Raw genomic sequence first — 18,816 nt, 5'->3', positions numbered from 1 at the left:
CTCTGCCACCTCCAGCTGTGTCTCCTGTTTTTAGGTCAGTGCCACTGTCTCCAACCCATATAAAATAGCTGGTCTCACTACCGTCCTGTAGACCATCCCTTTCACTCTTGAATATGTATTCAATACAGCCATGTCCAACCTTTTTGTGAAATCCACTATCATCTGACCTTCTTCATTCTTTTCCTTGACACCATACCTACCCATCACCTCCCCATCCCCACTGTCCCTTCACCAACGTGTCCATTGAAATCTATTCCAATCACCACTTTCTGTCCCTTGGGTACACTGTCCATCACTTCATCCAACTCACTCCAGAAATCTTCTTTCTCATCCATTGCACACCCAACTTGCGTTGCATATGCACTAACAATATTCACCATCACACCTCCAATTTCCAGCTTCATAATCATTACTCTGTCTGAATCTCTTTTCACTTCCAAAACACTCTTGACATACTGTTCTTTCAGAATAACCCCTACCCCATTTCTCCTCCCATCCACACCATGATAGAACAATTTAAATCCACCTCTGATCCACCTGGCCTTACTCCTCTTCCATTTAGTCTCTTATATGCACAATATATCAACCTTCCTTCTCTCCATCATATTGGTTAACTCTCTCCCCTTACCAGTCATACTGCCAATATTCAAAGTTCCTACCCTCAGTTCCATTCTCTTTACCTTCCTCCTCTCTTCCTGCCTCCGGATACATCTCCCCTCCTCTTCTTCTTCTTCTTCGGCCAACAGTAGCCCAATTTCCACCAGCACCCTGTTGGCTAACAGTACTGGTGGTGGCCGTTGTTAACCCGGGCCTCGACTGATGGAAATTGATATTGTTGTCTGCATATTGATCTGGCAAAATTTTACAACGAATGCCCTTCCTGATGTAACCCTCCCCAACTGTCTGGGCTTGGGACCGGCACGAAGAAATACAATGGTTTGTGCATCCCCTGTGGCTGAGTTTCCCCTGTGGCCAGCTTTGATTTTCTTGATATCACAAGTTTATTTGTTTAGCATTTGACTTTTGGAAGTTTAGCAAGACATCACAATATACTTGACCTTGCTTTAATGCAGTGATTCTCAAACTCTGGGGTCCCCATGTGGCTGCAGGTGTTCCAACCAGTATCACAATCAGTAAGTCAGTTTACCTCTAATTGAGCTCACCACATCACCTTCCACCGCTGCATACCTGCTTTTTCGATCCAGTAGTTTCCGCTCAGGAACATGATGTGGTGTTCAACACTGTCAACACTTTGGACATACAGTATGTCTCTGCTGAGCCAAAGCTATGTCTGTAAGGAGAAGAAATGGCATGAGTGATCAATACTGGTGTTGATGTAAGGGCCTGTTTTAAGTCATGGAATGCAGCCTCTGTTTTAGCATCCTGTACCACCCTGTTAGGAACCTTCTTCTTTGTAAGGTCTGACAGGGTCGTTGCTCTCTCAGAAAAATTAGTAAAAAACTGGAGGTAGTAGCTCACTAATCCTATGAAAGCATGTCCCTGCTTCTTGTTCTTTGAACAGAGCCAATTCATGATGACATCTATTTTGCTGCATTGTGGATGAACAGTGCCCCAACACACCAAGTAGCCTAAATATTTGTGATTCTTCAGGTTGATGCATAAGCTGGCTTCACTTCACAGTGTCAGAAGCAATGTGTGAACCTGCCATATGTGTTTTAGTAGGGTAGTGCCTTTTCTTCCCATCCTTCTTCTAGAATGTGTAATAGGCCCTGGGGTTGTCGTCCATAGATTAACTGAAATGGGAAGAAGCCCTTAGAGACTTGTGGAACTTTCCAATAAGCAAAATGTACGAGGGGGAATAGCTGATCCCATTTCCTCCCATCCTCACTGATTACCTTGCGAAGCATTTGCTTGTTTGAGCGTTTGATCGAACCACTCTGTTAAACCATCAATTTGAGGATTGTATACTAAGGAGTCTCCTTCCTCATGGTAACTCCTTTGTATGGAGTAACTTGGCAACCTCTCTGAATGTTTCTGAGGTGAAGGGTGTCCCTTGGTCTCTCCCTGCCGACTTCTCTAGGCATACTGACATGCAAGAGGACCCCTACCAGCTCCCTTTAGTTTTGAATTGGCAAGTCTCAAGGGAATTGCTTCAGAGTATTATGTAGCACAGTCAGCTATTACTAAAATATAATTGTGCCCATGTGCAGAGGGCTGTAGGGGTCCTACAATATTAACCTCTATTCATTCAAATGGGATGTCAATGAGCAGTACGAGCACTAGAGGAGCATGGTTCTTCTGAGGAATCCGCCACCGTTGAGATTCTTGACAGGAAGCTCAAAAGCGTCAGACCTCCACATTTATGTCCAGCCAATAAATTGTAACTTAATCCAATTTAAGGTCTTCTCATTTCCCAGTTGATCAACTAAGAAGTGGGCGTGAGCTAGTTAGTAAACCTGTCACTGGAAGGCTCGCGGAACTAGCAGCAACAACCTCACCTCACCCTCATGCTCTGCTACATGATATAATAAAGCATTATTAATCACAAAGTGAGGCCCCGGTGGTATAGGATAAGATGCGTGTTGGCTGTCAATCAGGACGACCGTATTCTTGGCAAACTTAAAGGAATCATCATTCCACTTTTCGCTCATAAAAGTGGTTGAAATTTGCCTAAATTAAAAATGTAAAGAAGCAATTGGATCCAAGAGACCTCAGTGGGCCAAGCTACTTTCTGTGATGCCTCAATGTTATTCTCTGTAGGGATGTCTGCAGGAGACAACATTACATGGCTCACATCACATTGAGGTGCCACATGTTCGCATTCTGCTGCTGGCTGTTGATGTGGTATGGGAACAGCTTGAAACGTCAATTCTCCATCTATAACAATGCCCATAACTTTACCCAGTGTGGTTTGTATCACTCTGCTTATGTTCGAGCAGTCTCACCACAATATCACCGAATAGAGTTGGATTTCAGGTTATCCCCTGGTTGGATATGATATAGGAGGCAGACCTGTACCACTGAGGCAGAGTTTCCTTTCCTTCCTGTTGGAGAGTGGCACTGGTTTGATTACATACCTCTGTCTCAGCAAGCCATGCCCGTTGCACCCCTACCCTAACCTTTAGAGCCTGGATTTCCACCATCGTGGCATGTAATTGATTGAGCTCTTCCTGTTGCTCCATCCTCAGCAATATTTGTAAAATCCTGCTAGCTACGTCATTGTAACAAAAAGAGACATGAGATGATAAATCTTTGGGGTACTGAAAGGAAAACCCCATATATTATAAATAAAATATGGGTAATGACACATTAAAAAGAAAAGGAAAAATACTGTATAGAAGCGTGTCTGCAGATTATTGACTACTGGTAGGAAGAACCGGGTCCAGGCAGGGGACACCGGAAGTAACGTCAGAGATGTCATGGTTGTCAATCTTCTGGTCAGCAGAGAGAGGAAGAGAAAAGGCATCAGTCCACAGCACCCTCTGGCTCTCCAGTGGAAAATTATAATTATCTGAGCACGTAAACTGTCCCCCATGTGCACGCGTGTGACAAACTTCAAATGCTTGACTCTTCAATTATTTTCCTATTAATTATATTTACTCATTATTATTATTTGCATTTAACTATTTTTTGATATCTTGTAAAGCATAAGAACATAAAAAAATTGACAAACAAGAAGAGACCATTCAGTCCATCAAGACCATTTGTTTAGTTAATAATAATAATAATAATAATGATAATAATAATAATAATAATGTCCCAATATCACATTCAAATTCTTCTTATAAATTGTTAAGGTTTCTTCTTCAGCTGCATGTCTCAGTAGTTTGTTTTAAATTCACACAACTCTTTGCATAAAAAAGTGCTTTATGGTTTCAACCTTAAGTGCACTTCCCCTTAATTTCAACTGATGTCCTTGAGTACGAGATTAACCCTGATCTGTAAGAATTTTGCTGTATCTACTTTAGCAATGCCTTTGAGGATTTCAAATACCTGGATTAGGTCCCTACGCAGTCTCCTCTGCTCAAGACTAAACAGGTTTAATTCTCTGAGTCTGTCACTTAAGTCCTGGGACCAACTTGGTTGCACTCCTCTGCACAGTAGTGCAGAGCAGTAAGTAAGAAAACCATCAGAATGTTAGGTTATATAGCATGATGTGTAAAGTATGTGATAGAAACTGGGGTGTCAGTGAGCCCCTAACACAATTACACAAATACAGTCCCGGGTTCAAATAATGGATGGTTTATTTAACACATTACCTTCAAAAAGTAGCAAAGCACAGGTTTTCTTTCTCTATTTCCACAATACTCTCTCCTTTCACCACCACACTGCCCTCTTCCAGTCGATTGTTGCCTTCCTTCCTCCCAGGTCTGACTCGCTACTACATTCTACTCGATAATACTAAGTGAGCTATAAACATGAGCAATAAGGAAATAAAGAGAAAGAAATAAGGGTCCTAAGTGACAAAAATGAGAAAAAGCATCAAAATATAAAAGACCTGGGGTCTCATGCATAACACCGTGCGTAGAATTCACACTAAAACATGGCGCACGGACAAAAGCAGACATGTGCATATACACAAAAAATCCAGATGCATAAATCTGTGCATATGCCAACTTTCACATTCTTCCACTACATAAATCCTGGTCAGCGTGAAAAGTAACGCACGTGCACCAGCCTGCTGCCACTCCCGAACTCTTCCTAGAATTATGCCTCTTTGAATATGCAAATCAATATAAACAGCCCCTTAAGCTCAGCGTTCTGCTGAAAAAACATTGGCAAAAGCACGGGGGAAATAGAACAATTTCAGTAAATACCAAGTGGAGGAAAGGAAAAACAACAAAAGGAAGCTGATCGAGTAACAGAGTGCCAGCGAAACTCAAAAGTTCAAGTTCAGAAAGTCGCAAAGTGTCCAAAATAAATAAGAAGTGGTCAGATATCAAAGTCGCCGTGAAAAGGCGAGTCGTTGCCCACCATCTGAGTGTCATATGGAAGCGTATTAGGGTACAGAGAAAAGAAAAACAAAATAGGGACACAGTTGAAAAAAATGTACAAATGTCAACTTTAATCTCGAAATTTCCACTTTAATCATGTACTTTATTTTGTCTTCAAAGTAGAACATCATAAACTTCATCTTAAAATGGTTTACTTTACTAGTTTCTCAGATCCCATCATAACTAAAGTAGCACATTAAATGCTTCTTTCTACAGTGCATCCGGAAAGTATTCACAGCGCATTACTTTTTCCACATTTTGTTATATTACAGCCTTATTCCAAAATGGATTAAATTCATTTTTTTCCTCAGAATTCTACATACAACACCCCATAATGACAACATGAAAAAAGTTTACTTGAGGTTTTTGCAAATTTATTAAAAGTAAAAAAACTGAGAAATCACATGTACATAAGTATTCACAGCCTTTGCTCAATACTTTGTCAATGCACCTTTGGCAGCAATTACAGCCTCAAGTCTTTTTGAATATGATGCCACAAGCTTGGCACACCTATCCTTGGCCAGTTTCGGCCATTCCTCTTTGCAGCACCTCTCAAGCTCCATCAGGTTGGATGGGAAGCGTCAGTGCACAGCCATTTTAAGAACTCTCCAGAGATGTTCAATCGGATTCAAGTCTGGGCTCTGGCTGGGCCACTCAAGGACATTCACAGAGTTGTCCTGAAGCCACTCCTTTGATATCTTGGCTGTGTGCTTAGGGTCGTTGTCCTGCTGAAAGATGAACCGTCGCCCTCGTCTGAGGCCAAGAGCGCTCTGGAGCAGGTTTTCATCCAGGATGTCTCTGTACATTGCTGTAGTCATCTTTCCCTTTATCCTGACTAGTCTCCCAGTCCCTGCCGTTGAAAAACATCCCCACAGCATGATGTTGCCACCACCATGCTTCACTGTAGGGATGGTATTGGCCTGGTGATGAGCGGTGCCTGGTTTCCTCCAAACGTGACGCCTGGCATTCACACCAAAGAGTTCAATCTTTTCTTTCTCATGGTCTAAGAGTCTTTCAGGTGCCTTTTGGCAAACTCCAGGCGGGCTGCCATGTGCCTTTTACTAAGGAGTGGCTTCCGTCTGGCCACTCTACCATACTGGCCTGATTGGTGGATTGCTGCAGAGATGGTTGTCCTTCTGGAAGGTTCTCCTCTCTCCACAGAGGACCTCTGGAGCTCTGACAGAGTGACCATCGGGTTCTTGGTCACCTCCCTGACTAAGGCCCTTCTCCCCTAATCGCTCAGTTTAGATGGCCGGCCAGCTCTAGGAAGAGTCCTGGTGGTTTCGAACTTCTTACACTTACGGATGATGGAGGCCACTGTGCTCATTGGGACCTTCAAAGAAGCAGAAATTTTTCTGTAACCTTCTCCAGATTTGTGCCTCGAGACTATCCTGTCTCGGAGGTCTACAGACAATTCCTTTGACTTCATGCTTGGTTTGTGCTCTGACATGAACTGTCTTCTGTGGGACCTTATATAGACAGGTGTGTGCCTTTCCAAATCATGTCCAATCAACTGAATTTACCACAGGTGGACTCCAATTAAGCTGCAGAAACATCTCAAGGATGATCAGGGGAAACAGGATGCACCTGAGCTCAATTTTGAGCTTCATGGCAAAGGCTGTGAATACTTATGTACATGTGCTTTCTCAATTTTTTTTATTTTTAATAAATTTCCAAAAACCTCAAGTAAACTTTTTTCATGTTGTCATTATGGGGTGTTGTGTGTAGAATTCTGAGGAAAAAAATGAATTTAATCCATTTTGGAATAAGGCTGTAACATAACAAAATGTGGAAAAAGTGATACGCTGTGAATACTTTCTAGATGCACTGTATGTGTTCTTTTATGTGCTCTATGTGTGTGAATCACTATGTGCTTCTTAAACGGGCTTTCTCTTAAACCAACAGGACACAGAAAACATTACACATTACTTGATATCATTTTCATAATAATAAGAAATAAAGCATGTTATTAAACATGGGGACATGATGGCGCAGTATTAGCAATGAGCTGGCGCCCTGTCTAGAGATTGTTCCTGCCTTCCGCAAGATGCTTGCTGCGCCATGCACAACCTTCAATGAAATAATTTACTGCAGCAGTAAATCGCCACACGATCAGCTCTGTAGTAGATGCCAAGACCTTCTGTAAGCTTATAACACCGATTCTTCAAAACTTTTATGAAACAGGGTTGGAAAATGACTGACTGACTGAAATATCTTCGTAGTACATGTTTAATTATTCCATCCATCTATCCATCCAGGGTCACGCCAATCCCAGAAAGCATACAGCACGAGGCAGGAACAATCCCTGAACGGGGCACCAGCTCGTCGCTAGCGCTGCACCACCGTATCCTCATATATTTAATTATTAACAATATATATTATTTTAACAAAGTTTAAAACTTATCTGTATAATGTAATAAACATGCTTTACTGCATTTCATCTTAAATATGATATCAAGAGCTCCAAGAAGATAACGCTTGGAAATCTAAATCAACTTAGAAGCCAGTTGTCATCATATGTAAATATGCACTTTATAAAGGCCAGTTTGCAAAACCGAGCAGAGAACTTGCGTACGCAAGGGACTGAGCTAGTGTGAAAATGTGTGTGGTTTTACGCCAATTTTAGTTTTTATACATTGCAATGTGAGCGTGGAAACATTTTTGTGTGTACGCACCGTATATACATGACGCCCCTGGAGATAAGTTTAAGTTTTCTACAATCTCAAAATTGATGAAAAAATACAAGAAATTATGAGTAAGTTAGGTGTAAAATTAGAGTGCTTGCTGCTGAGCTTGAAGATGTTAAGCAAATGTTTATGAGCAGTATTGAAGTAGCTGAACAACAGGCTTCTGCCATGGATGAAAAAACAACGGCTGCAAAATCAGAATGCAAAGTGCTTGCTGACAAACTTACTGTGTTGTATGTGGCAGTTCCTCTCATACCACTGCTCATGTACTGAAGTGCCAGCATGGCACTGTCAGATCTAAACACTAGCGTGGAGAGTTGCTTGCATACTGAAGAGTCTATAGCTGCAGGTGCAAGCTGCTGTTGCACTTTTCAGAACTAATCTTTGCACATGTGCTTTGTCAGCATGACCGTGTCGATCAAACACAGGAAGCTCTGCAGTCTACTTGTGACTTTACGCTGTAGGAAGATAAGTAAATAAATCAAGGTAAATAGGTAAATAACATTTGATATGGCTTTTATATAAGTAACATATTTTTTTTATATAAAGACCATCACAAAACATGATCGCAAACAGAATTTGCATGAATGTGACTGAGAGAATAAAACTGAATTTTTTAAAAAAAGCTAACCTTTACAAGTATCATAAAGTTATACCAGCTGTTACAGACTCAAATCAAATGTATATTTTTATTTTATAATAGTAACAATAAGAGCAGCTCATTTACTCAAAATGGTAATTCTGGGAAGTGTCCAGAATCGAACCTGCGACATCTTGATTATGAGTCAGCAGTTCTTACCGCTGCACCACCCACACACTCATGTCAGTGTTGTATCCTAACATGATTTCTTTTTCTTTGGCTGTACTGTTGAACAAAAGCGCACTTGTTTTGTTATACGAGTACCTTTTGTGAAAGTGTTTATTTGATATTTGGACTTCAGTCTTCACACATTACACTTCATGTCATAATTTTGTTGTTAGTACTATAACATGAAAAAAGTTTCTGTTTTAGCTATTTCTCGCATTTCCTATCATCCTACATTTACATAGATCATTGTAGACACGGAGCACACGAAATGCATGTGTTCCAAATAACGATATATTATTTACCCTATACAACTCCAGGCACCTCACACCCAGATGAACAAAACTTGAGATAGGAGAACTTTTTTCCCGAGTTGAGCTGCGGAAGTGGGGGATGGGATAGCAGACAGCTTGCTGCTTGTGCTGATAGACACATTTATTAAAGAAAAGACACTAATGGAGAGGTGTGAATGAATTTAAGGTGGCCCAGCATTACAAGTTTGTTCATAGGCTTCAGGGATTCTAGTATTAAGTTATGATATTTTTATGAACATAGAGAGAAGACCAATAAGATGTTAGCCCAACAAATCCATAAACATGAAGTCCATAATGCAATAACAGCAATTTACAACACAGACAGAGAAAAAAATATTGGCCATAAAAATATAACCTATACATTCAGAGAGTACTATAAGTCCTTGTATTCTACTCAGTTTAAAGACACAATCTAATGAGTTTCCTGATTGATTACAGATAACACAGCTAGATACTCTTAGTGCGGTTGAACTGGATAAACCTCTGACACTTTCAGAATACTAGATGCTATAATGAAAATTTTATAATAAAATTTCAAATAAGTTAGCTCCACTATTATTAACAATATTTATAGAAGCTAAAGACAACAAAATTCTACCTCAAAACTTTTGCCAAGCATTAATTACTATCTTTCATTAAAAAAATAAGGATTTATTGCAATGTGCATCATGCAGACCAATCTCACTTCTGAATAATGACATTAATTATGTATATATATATATATAAACGGTGCATACGCACAAAAATGTTGTGTATGCCCGTTTCCACGCTCACATTGCGGTGTATAAAAACTATACTTGGCATAAAGCCACACACATTCTCACGGCAGTCTATTCCATTGCATACATACATTTCTGCTTGGTTTTGGAAACTGGTGGCACCCAACGTAAAAGCAGTACTACTGTTTCTCTGTGGTGTCCCTTTTTCAGATTTAGAACATAAGAACACTCTAGATGAGAACAGGCCATTCAGCCCAACAAAGCTCGCCAGTCCTATCCACTTACTTCTTCCAAAAAAATATCAAGTCAAGTTTTGAAAGTCTCTAAAGTCTTACTGTCTACCACACTACTTGGTAGCTTATTCCAAGTGTCTATCGTTCTTTGTGTAAAGAAAAACTTCCTAATGTTTGTGCGAATTTTACCCTTAACATTTTAAACACTTTGGATTAGAACTATGGCAAAACTATGAATATTTCTAAATTTCTTATGAACATCAATCTTGCACTACTGCTTTTTTCTAAATGTAGAATAAGTGAAAGAAAAAAGAACTTGTAATTAAACAGTGAGATCAGTTAGAGGTAACATGACTTACTGAAGCTTGTTGAAACAAAAAACAGCAGCAAAAAGAGTCCCACAGAACTGGGATTGGAATTCAGACAATGGTGTCTGAATAAATGTAGGATGCAGCTCAGGATTACAGGATTACAGCAGTACTAAAATGTTAACAATATTTGTGTTTTTCACAATGTTTGGCTGCAGTGAAAGGTGTTTTAATCTATTCTATTTATCTGGTAGAATGTTTCATGCAATAGGATAATAAAATATGGTATGAGATCTATAATTAGTGTTTTTAATTTTACATTATGTATATGTTGCTATGTAATGTGGAAAATATGAATGAAAAACTATTTTTATTGTCATTTACTATAACGTTACTATAACAAAGATGTATAAAATGCTACATATTGATGTGTTTTAAAAGGAGTCTAATTATAACTTGATTGACTTGATTCTGCATTTCCTTTCATCACTGTTTTTCTGTATTTAATATCAGGTTTTAGTGACCCATACTGCTTGTTGGGTCTTGTTTCATATGGTGAATCAAAAGATGCAACTCTCAAAAGGGATGGACCACTTCTCCGTAAGCACAGGAAAGCAGTGGTGAAGAATACAATTCCTGAAGACCAGATCCACCGCACCAGTGTCAAGAAACAGACTCTCAACCCAGTCTGGAATGAAACCTTTTTGCTGTATGAAATATTTTTTTTCTATATTTATTACTGATTGTTTTTTCTTTGTTAAAACCTAAATACTCATGGATAAGTTTTACTAGAGAGGTTGCTGATTAGTTATAACAATTTATTAATTAGTCATGTAAAGATTGACTCTGTTTATTACCTCCACCATATAGTTTTATTGTGCTACAATGTGGGAATTTAATGAATTTAATCAGGATCTCATGCTGTTGATGATGATGAGGTAATAAGAAAATATACATATCCTTTTAAATTAATCAGAAAAAGTATATTAATTTTGTTTAGTATTCCTCCAAACACAATATTTACATCAGGATCTCCCATGAAATGTTCATCTCCAGATCGATGCCCATGTGATACAAGATGCAAAAGCCATACAACTAGATAGATAGATCCCAAGGGAAATTTAATGCACAGTATTTCTCTTCTGTTTTTCTACTAAGTATAAAATTCTGCATATTAATATGTATTTAAGGGAAGGTTACTGAAATCACCCAGCCCCAAACAACTTGACTTTCACTGTCTGGAGCAGCAGATAAAGTAAAGGTGGACTACTGAACTAGAAATGTGCATGTTTTGTCAGTAATTGCCTGTAGTAAAGATATAATTATGTTAAATAACATTTTTAGTATTTGATATGCAAAGCTTAGCCATTTCCTGTCATCTACATTAAACAAAACATACTGTAAGTAAACGGACAGTAGGTGGCACTGTTGCTCACCTTTTTCCCAACAGACAGTACACAGGACACGGGGTAAAATCACCAAGTAGTATTTTAATTTCTTTTACCTCCTTACCATGTGCTTTCAAAGCACCACAGCCAAAATAAACACAGTTAAATCAAAACAAAAACACAATTCTTCTCGCCACTATACCTCCCAGCAAGCTCCCTCACAATCCTCCCAACTCCAGCTCGCTTGCTGGGTCTCCACCAGTCCTTTATATAGTTCTTGACCCAGAAGTGCTCCTACTCTTCCTCCCACGTGACTTGCCAGCACTTCCAGGTCAGATGGAGAATCCCAAGTCTTTAATCAGCCCAGAAGTACTATGGGGCTTCCATCCTCATGACTTCCAAGCACCTCCGGGCTGCAAGGGAAGCATGATTCCCAAGGTCCTTTCATAGCTCCCCCTGGTGGCACCCACAGTACCCAAAGGGCTGAGAAACCAGACTCCAAGTCCCAGGATGCCCTGCGGGAATCCGGGGCACCGCTGCACTCCACGGGAGCTGCCATCTAGCGTTTTAGGGTCGGCAGTCTCCTGAAAAAGCTGCCTTCCCCCATCCTTCCATTTCAGGGGTGTCCCGGTCGGGTTGAGCTGCCGGACATCCATCACAATACATTTTCATCCATTTATTTATCTGCTTATTATTCAGTTAAATATATACTATAGTGTAACTGACCTTTATGCAGAGATAATCCATCCATCCATCCATTTTCCAACCCGCTTAATCCGAACACAAGGTCATGGGGGTCTGCTGGAGCCAATCCCAGCCAACACAGGGCATGGGCAGGAACCAATCCCGAGCAGGGTGCCAACCCACCGCAGGACACACACAAACACACCCACACACCAAGCACACACTAGGGCCAATTTAGAATCGCCAATCCACCTAACCTGCATGTCTTTGGACTGTGGGAGGAAACCGGAGCGTCCGGAGGAAACCCATGCAGACACGAGGAGAACATGCAAACTCCATGCAGGGAGGACCTGGGAAGCAAACCCGGGTCTCCTAACTGCGAGGCAGCAGTGCTACCACTGCGCCACCGTGCCGCCTTTGCAGAGATAATAAGAAAATAAAAAATAATAATTATAATAAATAAATAAATTTCAGTTTGGTGTTGTAGTGTATGTATGTAGCTTTGTGCTGCCTAAAAGAGCCAAGAACATTTTTAATGCATGAAAATTAAAACAAGTCAAAAATATTAACTTCTTTTGCTGACATGGATAGTGAAGCTGAAAATGACAACCATTCACAACTTAGTCTTTCATTTTAAACCTACCTACCTTATAAAATGTATATAAAAGAAAGGGGAAAAAAGTGTGGAGTTCAAAATGAAGCTGACACATACAACATTATCTGACTCTCAGCACTAAAACCTTTAAGCACTCAAGCTAAACATACACATTTTAACATGCAATTATAAGAACAGTTTAAGACCACTTGTTCAGATTCAAATGTATGAACAGGGGAATGTTTAATTTGTATTGTACTACATTAATATGATTTTACTAAGCTTTCCATGTAATTCTGGTAAATATTCCACTAATGTTGCCTTCATGGCACACACCTTATACTGTATGATGTATTTTACAGTTCAGTAAATTGCTTCTGTGGAACTAATAAATACAAAGAATAAAATTGCGAAGTTACAAAGTATTTTGCTGTTGAATGGAAATGCTGAACAGAAAAAGAAGCATAGACTAGACACTACAGTTTTTACAAAGAATATGATCACATAATTACCTGTATGTATTGTCACTGGGTCTTAAAGAATGAAGTGAATTTCACCAATGCATGAAAGTTTATCATTGCATGTATGAAAAGAGAGGGACACTTGTCAATACTATTCACCAGCTTGTCACATTAAATAGTACTTTACAGTAGATGAACAGCTGAAAAACATATTCACATAATCAGAGTAAAAACATCATTTATAATTATTATTTTAGGGAAAAATGTTTGGCAGCACTCTCTCTAGAAAGGTAAGAAAGTTAGGTGATACTACAAGCTTAATTGCAGTGATGTAGCTATCAGTAGGACTTTTTTTAATTGTCTTTGAATTAGCACTAGTATAGCATTGGTGCTTCAATTATAAAATTGTCTTACAATTCAGTTCATCAGTTAATTTTCAGAATATTTTATCCAGAAAATACATTACAAAGGAGCTGCTTTTCTTTGAAAAGAAAGGTGGAAACTAGCTGTGTATTTGCTGTCAGTCATCTTGGGACACTTCAGAGATGCTTGTTGATGTCTAATTTGTTTGTTTAGGCTGTAAACACAAAATTCTGTTGCGCATATAATTCACACAATTTTTTTTGCTTTTGTTTTCTGAGATAGCACACTATCATAGTCTCCATTCATTACTGTAACTATCATCTAAAAGATAAATCAAATGGACCTTTTGAAACCACACAAGTTTGCAATTTCAAGCAACAAGATTGCAAATGCATGACTTTCATAAATGATTCACTTCAAATATAGGCAGAAACTATTGGAGTACATTGGGAAGTTACAGTCTGTCAGATATTAATATAAACCATTTCCAAAAAGTGAACACAAAGTGCACTCCTGTTAAATATTTTTAAAAATAGATATTGCCAGGATGCATAATAGCATATCACCCATTACCTAATAACATTTATTTTCTAAGGTGTTTTTCAGAGGCGAGTCCTAAACTAACCTTGAGCAAAGAGCCACTCGATCACGCCATAATACATGAGCACTGAGACGGCAGTGCTAACCACTGCACCACCCCAGAGTAAAGCAGTAAGTCTGTGATTTTGTGCAACACTACAAAAAATGAAATCTGAACAAGTGAAGTTTTTTATGTTAAGCCATTCAATCCTGTGATCTTTATTTTAAGAATTATTGACTTATCAAGAAATTTGTATTTAAGATAATTTAGCGTATTTTAAGAAATCCATCCATCCATCCATTATCCAACCCGTTATATCCTAACTACAGGGTCACCAGGGTCTGCTAGAGCCAATCCCAGCCAGCACAGGGTGCAAGGCAGGAAACAAACCCCAGGCAGGGTGCCAGCCTACCGCAGGACACACACACACCAAGCACACACTAGGGACAATTTAGAATCACCAATTCACCTAACCTTCATGTCTTTGGACTGTGGAAGGAAACCAGAGCACCCGGAAGAAACCCATGCAGACACGGGGAGAACATGCAAACTCCACGCAGGGAGGACCCGGGTCTAATAACTGCGAGGCGGCAGCGCTACCCACTGCACCACCATGCCGCATTTTAAGAAATCTTGCCAAGTAAATTTTGCTTACTCCATTGGTAGATTTTTTGCTAAATAAAAGAAAAACAACTCCCATTTCAAGTTTTTATTTCTTTCCTAGTTTTTGCATATGCATTTTCATGATAACTGAAATACATACATTTTAGGTGTATTTGAAACAGGTTGCCAAAATATTGTCAGTGTGGACATGTTTTTGTATTTTATTTTTTGTCATTTTATGTTTTTATTATTTGTATTTTATATTTTCTGAACAAAGTGATTAAAGAGTGATAAAAACACAGTGCAAGTTAAAAAGTGCAAGAGTGGAGAGTGCGAGGCAGATATAACAGTCAATAATATTGTATAATGTTACCGTTTAACCCCGGTGGAATCAGTGTCTGTCACTGAAGCTGCTCCTCTGTCTGGAGATGACACTGTTTAGTGGATGCAGTAGATTCTCCATAATTGACAGGAGCCTGCTCAGTGCCCTTCGGTCTGCCACGGATGTCAAACTGTCCAGCTCCGTACCTACAATAGAGCCTGCCTTCCTCACCAGTTTGTCCAGGCATGAGGTGTCCCTCTTCTTTATGCTGCCTCCCCAGCACACCACCGTGTAGAAGAGGGCGCTCACCACAACCGCTTGATAGAACATCTGCAGCATCTTATTGCAGATGTTGGAAGACACCAGCCTTCTAAGGAAGTATAGTCGGTTCTGTCCTCTCTTGCACAGAGCATCAGTATTGGCAGTCCAGTCCAATTTATCCAGCTGCACTCCCAAGTATTTATAGGTCTGCACCGTATGCACACAGTCACCTTGATAATCACGGGGTCCGTGAGGGGTCTGGGCCTCCTAAAATCCACCACCATCTCTTTGGTTTTGCTGGTGTTCAGTTGTAAGTGGTTTGAGTCGCACCATTTAACAAAGTACTTCTCCTTCTACAATTTTCAAATCATTCAGTACCTTCTTAGCAGTCCCCGTTACCACTGAGAAGATATCCACTTCCTCATATGGGAAGACTTCAGTAACATGCAGGTTTAAACATTTGCTATTTCATTGTTTGTATGTTTAATTTCACCTTTATTATTCCTGATATGCTTCACGTCCTCCTTGTCTGTTCTTTTACTGCTAAAAATCTGAAAGAATCCATCCATCCATCCATTATCCAACCCGCTGAATCCGAACACAGGGTCACAGGGGTCTGCCGGAGCCAATCCCAGCCAACAAGGCAGGAACCAATCCTGGGCAGGGTGCCAACCCACCGCAGGACACACACAAACACACACACACACCAAGCACACACTAGGGCCAATTTAGAATTCTCAATCCACCTAACCTGCATGTCTTTGGACTGTGGGAGGAAACCGGAGTGCCCGGAGGAAACCCACGCAGACACGGGGAGAACATGCAAACTCCACGCAGGGAGGACCCGGGAAGCGAACCCAGGTCTCCTAACTGTGAGGCAGCAGCGCTACCCACTGCGCCACTGTGCCGCCCTGAAAGAATCTCTTTGGGTTATCCTTCATCTTATCTGCTATATTCCTCTGTAACTGCCTGTTAGCCTCCCTAATATCTTCCTTAATGGTTGCCCTCTTGTTCTCCTACACCCTCCAACTTGCCTTGGAGTTATTATTGTTATATGCCATATATGGTTGTTTTTCCATTGCAGCTTGTTTCTCAACTCCTTAGTAGCCTAGTGCATTTTTTAATTTCCTGCAAATTCCAAATTTTGGGATGTACTTGTCCTACATTATATGTAAAAAAAAAAAAAAAATTAAACCTGTTTTACTGCTCCTTGACTGTCTCCATGCTTAAAAGCCTATCTAAATTCACACCCTTTAGACATTGCAGCATCTGTTCAAAATTTGTTCAAAGTTAAAGTTAAGAGCTTTGGTCTTTGCATTTGTGCTCTTCCAAAACACTGAGAACGGTATAATATTATGGTAACTTGACCCTAATGGTTCAATCACCTCTACATCCTCAATTCTATTCTGATTAATACAAAATACTAAAACTACAGTAGACAGGCTTCACCATTGCTTAAATCCCCCTAATGATTGAGTCCCCAACTGTCACAACCTCTCTATTTCTGTGTACTGGTTTTGGGATGGACCACCTCAGAGTCTTTAGAGACATCATCCAGCTCTGCAAGGGCCTGAAAATGGTTTGACACTTCCAATTCTGGGGATGATGCCCCAGGCAATGTGCACCCTTTGCATTGCACCTTGTGACCGTGTCCCATCTGTCTGATTTTAATTTTTGTATTTTAGTTTTGTTTATAATCTGTGTTTTATACATTGTTCGGTGTCCTTGAGTGTTTAGAAAGGCGCCTACAAATAAATAAAATGTATTATTATTATTATATATCTATCTCTGCCTGTCTGGTCTTGAGTCTCCTCCCACACCACCTTAGGGATGCACACTATCTCTTTAAAGGACATCTGTGCCACGTCTGCCAATTCTCCATTACAATGCAGGCCACCCAACTCCTCTAGTTCAGTGACCTTGAGCTCAAGGTGCTGGATCAGCAGGCATCTCCTGCACAATTAGCCTTCAAAGAAGAAAGGCTCCTCCAACCCACCCTCTAAAAAGTCCAACATCCAACAGGAATTGCATTGCACTGGCCTCATTATTAAAATTTGGCTTTGGACTATTAAAACTGCTCAACCTCTTTTATAAAGTTTAAATTATTTAACTTCAATGATTTAACTAAACAATTAATAGATTAAAGAACTACTACAGTTATTATACTCCTTCTGGTCCTTCCTCAAACTCTCCTGATCTGTCTTCTCCAGACTGCGTCTGTCATAGTGGTGATGCTGAGCTGCTGGTGTTCTTCTAATCTGAAGATGGGAGCTAAAGCAGATCAATTGCCAGTGCTGCAGCTCCTAACAGTTCGTATTCTGAAAGAAGTCTTGAGACTGTACCTGCCTTCTCTATACAGTAATAAAGTACAGTGGAACCTCGGTTTGTGAGTAACTTGGTTTACGAGTGTTTTGCAAGATGAGATAAAATTTTTAATAAATTTTGACTTGATAAATGAGCGAGGTCTTGCAATACGAGTAGTCCGTATACGCTTTGTCTGCTGAGCATCACATGATCACAACTGAACTGATGGTTCTTCTCTCTCTCTCTCGCTGCGGGATTGTGTGCAATCGTCTCCTATTCTCCGTCTGAGTCGGCGTGCCTCACTCATATAGTCAACATCCGTACACGTGTATACTGTTTACTACAGCATTGTGACTCTGTGTGTGTGTGTGTGTGCATGTGCGCGCGTGTGTGCTGTGACTTTTGAGTCCCCGTCTTGCACCCCAAAACATGAAACTGAGTCTCAGTACTTTAGCAACACCAGCTTTATTCAGCTTGAAACAACAACAGCGCGGTTATTTATTGTTGCGGAGTCTGCCACTCTCATATACACAGACACAGCAGTCAGGCAGGGCCGTGGCCAATTAGTACTCTGTCCTGCGCATTTATATTGTTCCTTGTTCCTTGTATCACCCATTGATGGCAGGCATTTATAGTATGTCCGTGATCTTTTCAGATTCGCTTTTACAGCGAACTGCTACAGCGCTGGGAGACTGCGATTGCTTTGGGACGCTCTTCCGCGTGTCGTCCCGTTGGGTTGAATCCCACAAGAGTTTAGAAACTCACTCACACCAGCCATGATTCTTTTCAAAGGTAAAGTGCAGGTTAATTTGTTTTTATGTATTTTTACTTTATATTTTGTATTACAGTAATCCCTCCTCCATCGCGGGGGTTGCGTTCCAGAGCCACCCGCGAAATAAGAAAATCTGCGAAGTAGAAACCATATGTTTATATGGTTATTTTTATATTGTCATGCTTGGGTCACAGATTTGTGCAGAAACACAGGAGGTTGTAGAGAGACAGGAACGTTATTCAAACACTGCAAACAAACATTTGTCTCTTTTTCAAAAGTTTAAACTGTGCTCCATGACAAGACAGAGATGACAGTTCCGTCTCACGATTAAAAGAATGCAAACATATCTTCCTCTTCTAAGGAGTGCCCGTCAGGAGCATATAAAGTCACAGAGATAGAGAAAAGCAAACAAATCAATAGGGCTGTTTGGCTTAAGTATGCGAAGCACCGCTGCGGCAGAAA

General features: G+C 40.2%; 1 protein-coding gene across 3 annotated transcripts in view; it reads left to right on the top strand.

The window, feature by feature from the left end:
* Positions 1-18,816, top strand: part of unc13d (unc-13 homolog D (C. elegans)) — a 407,222-nt gene that overhangs the window by 97,995 nt on the left and 290,411 nt on the right. For all 3 annotated transcript variants that reach the window (XM_051936229.1, XM_051936228.1, XM_051936230.1), the window contains one exon: positions 10,535-10,730. In XM_051936229.1, coding sequence (XP_051792189.1) covers positions 10,535-10,730 — 196 coding nt within the window. The remainder of the gene's footprint in view (positions 1-10,534; positions 10,731-18,816) is intronic.

This window comes from Erpetoichthys calabaricus, chromosome 14 (genome assembly GCF_900747795.2).
Source record: "Erpetoichthys calabaricus chromosome 14, fErpCal1.3, whole genome shotgun sequence".
In the NCBI taxonomy this organism is placed as follows: Eukaryota; Metazoa; Chordata; class Cladistia; order Polypteriformes; family Polypteridae; genus Erpetoichthys; species Erpetoichthys calabaricus.
The sequence above is the reverse complement of the archived record's forward strand: the minus strand, read 5'-3'. Positions and strand labels throughout refer to the sequence as shown.